Source organism: Malaclemys terrapin, chromosome 12 (genome assembly GCF_027887155.1).
Source record: "Malaclemys terrapin pileata isolate rMalTer1 chromosome 12, rMalTer1.hap1, whole genome shotgun sequence".
In the NCBI taxonomy this organism is placed as follows: Eukaryota; Metazoa; Chordata; order Testudines; family Emydidae; genus Malaclemys; species Malaclemys terrapin.
In genome coordinates, this window is record NC_071516.1 from 34883087 (window position 1) to 34890218 (window position 7132).

At 48.6% G+C, this 7132-nt stretch overlaps 1 protein-coding gene across 1 annotated transcript; it reads left to right on the plus strand.

Annotated features, from left to right (window-relative positions):
* Nucleotides 1-526: 526 nt before the first annotated feature.
* Nucleotides 527-6381, plus strand: LOC128846770 (olfactory receptor 6M1-like). The gene is made up of 2 exons (XM_054046012.1): nucleotides 527-1012; nucleotides 5956-6381. The coding sequence occupies exons 1-2, from the start codon at nucleotides 527-529 to the stop codon at nucleotides 6379-6381; spliced, it is 912 nt and encodes a 303-aa protein (XP_053901987.1).
* Nucleotides 6382-7132: the final 751 nt, after the last annotated feature.

The following is a 7132-nucleotide window of genomic DNA, read 5'->3' on the forward strand; positions in this document are numbered from 1 at the left end:
TGATTTATGAAATTAAGGTGACAATATTTCCTTACTTCATGTTGGTGTTGTGAAGATAAAGGAATTAGTGTTTGTGAAGCACTCATTACACTGTTGTTTCATGTAAGTACCTAGGTAGACAGAACCACTAGATCATATTCGCATCACAAGCAGTAAAGCATTTCTGAGCTTTCCAATGTGTTCATACGATTATGGAAAAGTTGGAATGAAAAAGGTTTAAGAGCAGGTGAGATAGTAGAAAAATTGTGGGGGCATCTTTTATGGATGGAGATTAAAAGTCCAGTTGGACAGCCGCTTCACAGGTGATTGGGGGTAGTATGTTGGGAAGAGAACTGAGTTGGGGCGGGGGATTACCTGATTACTAACTAGTGACGGTTGCTTTTAGTATAATTGGTAGAAATCTGTAATCTTGGAGCTAAAGGGCCAGGATTCTAATCCTACTCTCTGCAGTGTGTGTGTTATTGTGTCTGTTTTCCATAGTACATTATTTTTTTACAACACAACATTGTTTTTCTCTAGACAACAAATGGCTGGGCTAGAGAAGGTGAACCAAACCACTGTCACAGAATTTCTGCTGGTTGGATTTGAGACCCGTCCCGAGCTGCAGATAACCCTCTTTGTGATGTTCTTCATTATCTACCTGTCAACCGTTGCTGGGAACATTCTCCTCATTCTCACAGTTTGGACTGACCATCATCTCCACACTCCCATGTACTTCTTCCTCAGCAATTTGTCCTTCCTGGAAACCGGCTATGTTTCCAATGTCATCCCCAGACTGTTGGTGAGTTTTCTGACGCAGGACAAGACCATCTCTCTGCCAGGTTGTTGCCTCCAATTGTATGTTTTTAGCTTCTTGGGCACTACTGAATGTTTCCTCCTGACTGGGATGTCCTACGACCGGTACTTGGCAATATGCAGACCATTACATTATGTAACTCTGATGAACCCCAGGACTTGCCTTCTGTTGGCAGTTGCTTCTTGGACATGTGGATTTGTCGCTCCTTCCTTCACAGTAATTACAACGTCTAAGCTGGCATTTTGCAGCCAGGGTGAAATTAGAATCATAGAATCATAGAATCATAGAATATCAGAGTTGGAAGGGACCTCAAGAGGTCATCTAGTCCAACCCCCTGCTCAAAGCAGGACCAATTCCCAGCTAAATCATCCCAGCCAGGGCTTTGTCAAGCCGGGCCTTAAAAACCTCCAAGGAAGGAGACTCCACCACCTCCCTAGGTAACGCATTCCAGTGTTTCACCACCCTCCTAGTGAAATAGTTTTTCCTGATATCCAACCTGGACCTCCCCCACTGCAACTTGAGACCATTGCTCCTTGTTCTGTCATCTGCCACCACTGAGAACAGCCGAGCTCCATCCTCTTTGGAACCCCCCTTCAGGTAGTTGAAGGCTGCTATCAAATCCCCCCTCATTCTTCTCTTCTGGAGACTAAACAATCCCAGTTCTCTCAGCCTCTCCTCATAAGTCATGTGCTCCAGACCCCTAATCATTTTTGTTGCCCTCCGCTGGACTCTTTCCAATTTTTCCACATCCTTCTTGTAGTGTGGGGACCAAAACTGGACACAGTATTCCAGATGAGGCCTCACCAATGTCGAATAAAGGGGAACGATCACGTTCCTCGATCTGCTGGCAATGCCCCTACTTATACAGCCCAAAATGCCGTTAGCCTTCTTGGCAACAAGAGCACACTGTTGACTCATATCCAGCTTCTCGTCCACTGTGACCCCTAGGTCCTTTTCAGCAGAACTGCTACCTAGCCATTCGGTCCCTAGTCTGTAGCAGTGCATGGGATTCTTCCGTCCTAAGTGCAGGACTCTGCACTTGTCCTTGTTGAACCTCATCAGGTTTTTTTCTGCCCAATCCTCTAATTTGTCTAGGTCCCTCTGTATCCGATCCCTACCCTCTAGTGTATCTACCACGCCTCCTAGTTTAGTGTCATCTGCAAACTTGCTGAGAGTGCAGTCCACACCATCCTCCAGATCATTAATAAAGATATTAAACAAAACCGGCCCCAGGACCGACCCTTGGGGCACTCCACTTGAAACCGGCTGCCAACTAGACATGGAGCCATTGATCACTACCCGTTGAGCCCGACGATCTAGCCAGCTTTCTATCCACCTTACAGTCCATTCATCCAGCCCATACTTCTTTAACTTGGTGGCAAGAATACTGTGGGAGACAGTATCAAAAGCTTTGCTAAAGTCAAGAAATAACACATCCACTGCTTTCCCCTCATCCACAGAGCCAGTTATCTCATCATAGAAGGCAATTAGGTTAGTCAGGCACGACTTCCCCTTCGTGAATCCATGCTGACTGTTCCTGATCACTTTCCTCTCCTCTAAATGTTTCATAATTGATTCCTTGAGGACCTGCTCCATGATTTTTCCAGGGACTGAGGTGAGGCTGACTGGCCTGTAGTTCCCCGGATCCTCCTTCTTCCCTTTTTTAAAGATGGGCACTACATTAGCCTTTTTCCAGTCATCTGGGACCTCCCCCGATCGCCATGAGTTTTCAAAAATAATGGCTAATGGCTCTGCAATCTCACCCGCCAACTCCTTTAGCACCCTCGGATGCAGCGCATCCGGCCCCATGGACTTGTGCACGTCCAGTTTTTCTAAATAGTCCCGAACCACTTCTTTCTCCACAGAGGGTTGGTCACCTTCTCCCCATGCTGTACTGCCCAGTGCAGCAATCTGGGAGCTGACCTTGTGCGTGAAGACAGAGGCAAAAAAATCATTGAGTACATTAGCTTTTTCCACATCCTCGGTCACTAGGTTGCCTCCCTCATTCAGTAAGGGGCCCACACTTTCCTTGATTTTCTTCTTGTTGCTAACATACCTGAAGAAACCCTTCTTGTTACTCTTAACATCTCTTGCTAACTGCAACTCCAAGAGTGATTTGGCCTTCCTGATTTCACTCCTGCACGCCTGAGCAATATTTTTATACTCCTCCCTGGTCATTTGTCCAATCTTCCACTCCTTATAAGCCTCTTTTTTGCGTTTAAGATCAGCAAGGATTACACTGTTTAGCCAAGCTGGTCGCCTGCCATATTTAGTATTCTTTCTACACATCGGGATGGTTTGTTCCTGCAACCTCAATAAGGATTCTTTAAAATACAGCCAGCTCTCCTGGACCCCTTTGCCCTTCATGTTATTCTCCCAGGGGATCCTGCCCATCTGTTCCCTGAGGGAGTCAAAGTCTGCTTTTCTGAAGTCCAGGGTCCGTATTCTGCTGCTCTCCTTTCTTCCTTGTGTCAGGATCCTGAACTCGACCATCTCATGGTCACTGCCTCCCAGGTTCCCATCCACTTTTGCTTCCCCTACTAGTTCTTCCCTGTTTGTGAGCAGCAGGTCAAGAAAAGCTTTGCCCCTAGTTGGTTCCTCCAGCACTTGCACCAGGAAATTGTCCCCTACACTTTCCAAAAATTTCCTGGATTGCCTGTGCACCGCTGTATTGCTCTCCCAGCAGATATCAGGGTGATTAAAGTCTCCCATGAGAACCAGGGCCTGTGATCTAGCAACTTCTGCTAGTTGCCAGAAGAAAGCCTCGTCCACCTCGTCCCCCTGGTCTGGTGGTCTATAGCAGACTCCAACCACGACATCACCCTTGTTGCTCACACTTCTCAACTTTATCCAGAGACTCTCAGGTTTTTCTGCAGTATCATACCGGAGCTCTGAGCAGTCATACTCCTCTCTTACATACAACGCAACTCCCCCACCTTTTCTGCCCTGCCTGTCCTTCCTGAACAGTTTATATCCATCCATGACAGTACTCCAGTCATGTGAGTTATCCCACCAAGTCTCTGTTATTCCAATCACATCATAGTTCCCTGACTGTGCCCGGACTTCCAGTTCTCCCTGCTTGTTTCCCAGGCTTCTTGCATTTGTGTATAGGCACTTAAGATAACTCAACGATCGTCCCTCTTTCTCAGCATGAGACAGGAGTCCTCCCCTGTTGCGCTCTCCTGCTTGTGCTTCCTCCCAGGATCCCATTTCCCCACTTACCTCAGGGCTTTGGTCTCCTTCCCCCGGTGAACCTAGTTTAAAGCCCTCCTCACTAGGTTAGCCAGCCTGCTGGCGAAGATGCTCTTCCCTCTCTTCGTTAGGTGGAGCCCGTCTCTGCCTAGCACTCCTTCTTCTTGGAAGACCATCCCATGGTCGAAGAATCCAAAGCCTTCTCTCCGACACCACCTGCGTAGCCATTCGTTGACTTCCACGATTCGACGGTCTCTACCCCGGCCTTTTCCTTGCACAGGGAGGATGGACGAGAACACCACTTGCGCCTCAAACTCCTTTATCCTTCTTCCCAGAGCCACGTAGTCTGCAGTGATCCGCTCAAGGTCATTCTTGGCAGTATCATTGGTGCCCACGTGGAGAAGCAGGAAGGGGTAGCGATCCGAGGGCTTGATGAGTCTCGGCAGTCTCTCCGTCACATCGTGTATCCTAGCTCCTGGCAAGCAGCAGACCTCTCGGTTTTCCCGGTCAGGGCGGCAGATAGATGACTCAGTCCCCCTGAGGAGGGAGTCCCCGACCACCACCACCCTCCTCCTCCTCTTGGGAGTGGTGGTCGTGGAACCCCCATCCCTAGGACAGTGCATCTTTTGCCTTCCAATCGGTGGAGTCTCCTTCTGCTCCCTTCCCTCAGATGGGCCATCTAGTCCACTCTCCGCATTAGCACCTGTAGAGAGAACATGGAAACGATTCCTCACCTGTATCTCCATTGCTGGTGCATGGACGCTCCTCTTTCTTCTTCTGGAGGTCACATGCTGCCAAACCTCCTCACAATCCTTCTGTCCCTGCTGCGCCTGCTCTGAATCTTCAGAACATTGTGGCCGTAGAAGCATCTCCTGACGTCTGTCCAGGAAATCTTCATTTTCCCTTATGCAACGCAGAGTTGATACTTGTTTCTCCAGCCCTCGAACCTTCTCCTCCAATATGGAGACCAGCTTGCACTTTGTGCAGACAAAGTCGCTTCTGTCCTGCGGAAGAAAGACAAACATGGCACAACCTGTGCAGGTTACAACGGCTGATCGCTCACCTTCCATATCACCGTCCTCTTAGGAGCTTCCTCAACTGTTGCAGGAACTACTCGGAGAAACCTGCAGATGAAAGCCTCAGTGCGCTCTCCCCACGCGAACTCCCAGGCAAACTCCCGCTGTTAGCCTCTGCTGTTCGCCGCTCAGCTGGTTCGCTGCTGACTGCCCTTATATACCAGTCAGGCCCACTCAAGGCCCAGCTGGAACAAAGCACTCCCAATTCACACTTTTCAAACAAACAAGCAAGCAATCAAGCACACGGTCAAACTGACCAACTGTCCCAGCAGCAGACACTCAGATACTCACCAACACAGCCCCCCTAATGCAGCACTTAGCGTACCTCCTCTCGGACAGCTCCCAGGCAAACTCCCGCTGTTAGCCTCTGCTGTTCGCCGCTCAGCTGGTTCGCTGCTGACTGCCCTTATATACCAGTCAGGCCCACTCAAGGCCCAGCTGGAACAAAGCACTCCCAATTCACACTTTTCAAACAAACAAGCAAGCAATCAAGCACACGGTCAAACTGACCAACTGTCCCAGCAGCAGACACTCAGATACTCACCAACACAGCCCCCCTAATGCAGCACTTAGCGTACCTCCTCTCGGACAGCTCCCAGGCAAACTCCCGCTGTTAGCCTCTGCTGTTCGCCGCTCAGCTGGTTCGCTGCTGACTGCCCTTATATACCAGTCAGGCCCACTCAAGGCCCAGCTGGAACAAAGCACTCCCAATTCACACTTTTCAAACAAACAAGCAAGCAATCAAGCACACGGTCAAACTGACCAACTGTCCCAGCAGCAGACACTCAGATACTCACCAACACAGCCCCCCTAATGCAGCACTTAGCGTACCTCCTCTCGGACAGCTCCCAGGCAAACTCCCGCTGTTAGCCTCTGCTGTTCGCCGCTCAGCTGGTTCGCTTCTTTTGTGATTTAACAGCAGTGTTGAGACTTTCCTGTGAAGACACCAGCATCATTAAGGTAACATCCCTGATCTTAGCTTCCATCATTACCTTGGCCCCATTTGTCCTGACCATCACATCCTACGTCTATGTCATCCTAACCATCCTGGGAATCCCATCCACTGCTGGGAGGAAAAAGGCCTTTTCCACCTGTTCCTCTCACCTCATTGTTGTGTCAACTTTCTACGGGGCTCTGATCATCATGTATGTGGTGCCCTCAGGAAACCAGTCTCTGGATTTCAACAAGGTGTTCTCCCTGCTCTACACAGTGGTGACTCCCATGTTCAACCCCATTGTCTACAGTCTGAGGAACAAAGAGGTGAAAGATGCCTTGGGAAGGGTCATCCGTAAAATGTTGCTTTCTCCCAAGATGTAGCAAAGTTCCATGCCCATATTTTCAAGTGAAATCACGAGGGAAGAAATTCAGCAGAGAAATTCTAATGTCAAACACTCCAACAGTGTCCTAGGTTCTTGAATGCAAATGATTCTGCTTCATAAATGGTTTTATAACTCAAAGGTTATAAAAGTGTGCGTGTGTGAATGTGGGTGGGTATGAAAGAAAAAGAGAGATGATGAGATATTTTGTTCATTATTTTTTTCTTCTATGATATAGCTATCCGAAATTCACATCTAGGGTAACTTGGATGTTTCTACAGATGGAGGTTTATGATTTCAGAGACACAAAGGAATTACAACCTGGTTAACTGAGAATGCCTAGTACACACAGCCCCAGTAAAACTCCCTCCAGGAGAAATTTTCCAGGCTGCTGTGTTGGGTCCAAATCCACTGGACCTGTGTGCTTTACATTTCCTGAAATCTGAGCAGGCTGCAGAACTGTCTCTTCCAGGGGACCTCAAGCACATGTCCTGGGCATAGGTGGTCCGGCTGTTACCGCTTTACAGAAATGGGAATCCATATCCCAACTGCCCTAGACCCCCACCAGGAGCAAAAATAACCCCTTCAGCCTCCCTAGTAGCCTAAGTACATCCTCTTCCAGAACTCCCCATGGTATAGGCATCCTGGGTTTATGGTTTAACTCTGGTGGAAAGTGCCTTGATAGTCATATCTAATTATATAAGTTAGGACAGACAACAATGATACTTATTCTGCCTTGGCTGCCTTTTGGC

Excerpts from the sequence above, each read along its gene's own strand:
- LOC128846770 (XM_054046012.1), top strand. The coding sequence starts at position 527 with ATGGCTGGGCTAGAGAAGGTGAACCAAACCACTGTCACAGAATTTCTG. Across the intron at positions 1,013-5,955 it reads TTGTCGCTCCTTCCTTCACA|CTGGTTCGCTTCTTTTGTGA; the intron begins GTAATTACAACG and ends TTCGCCGCTCAG.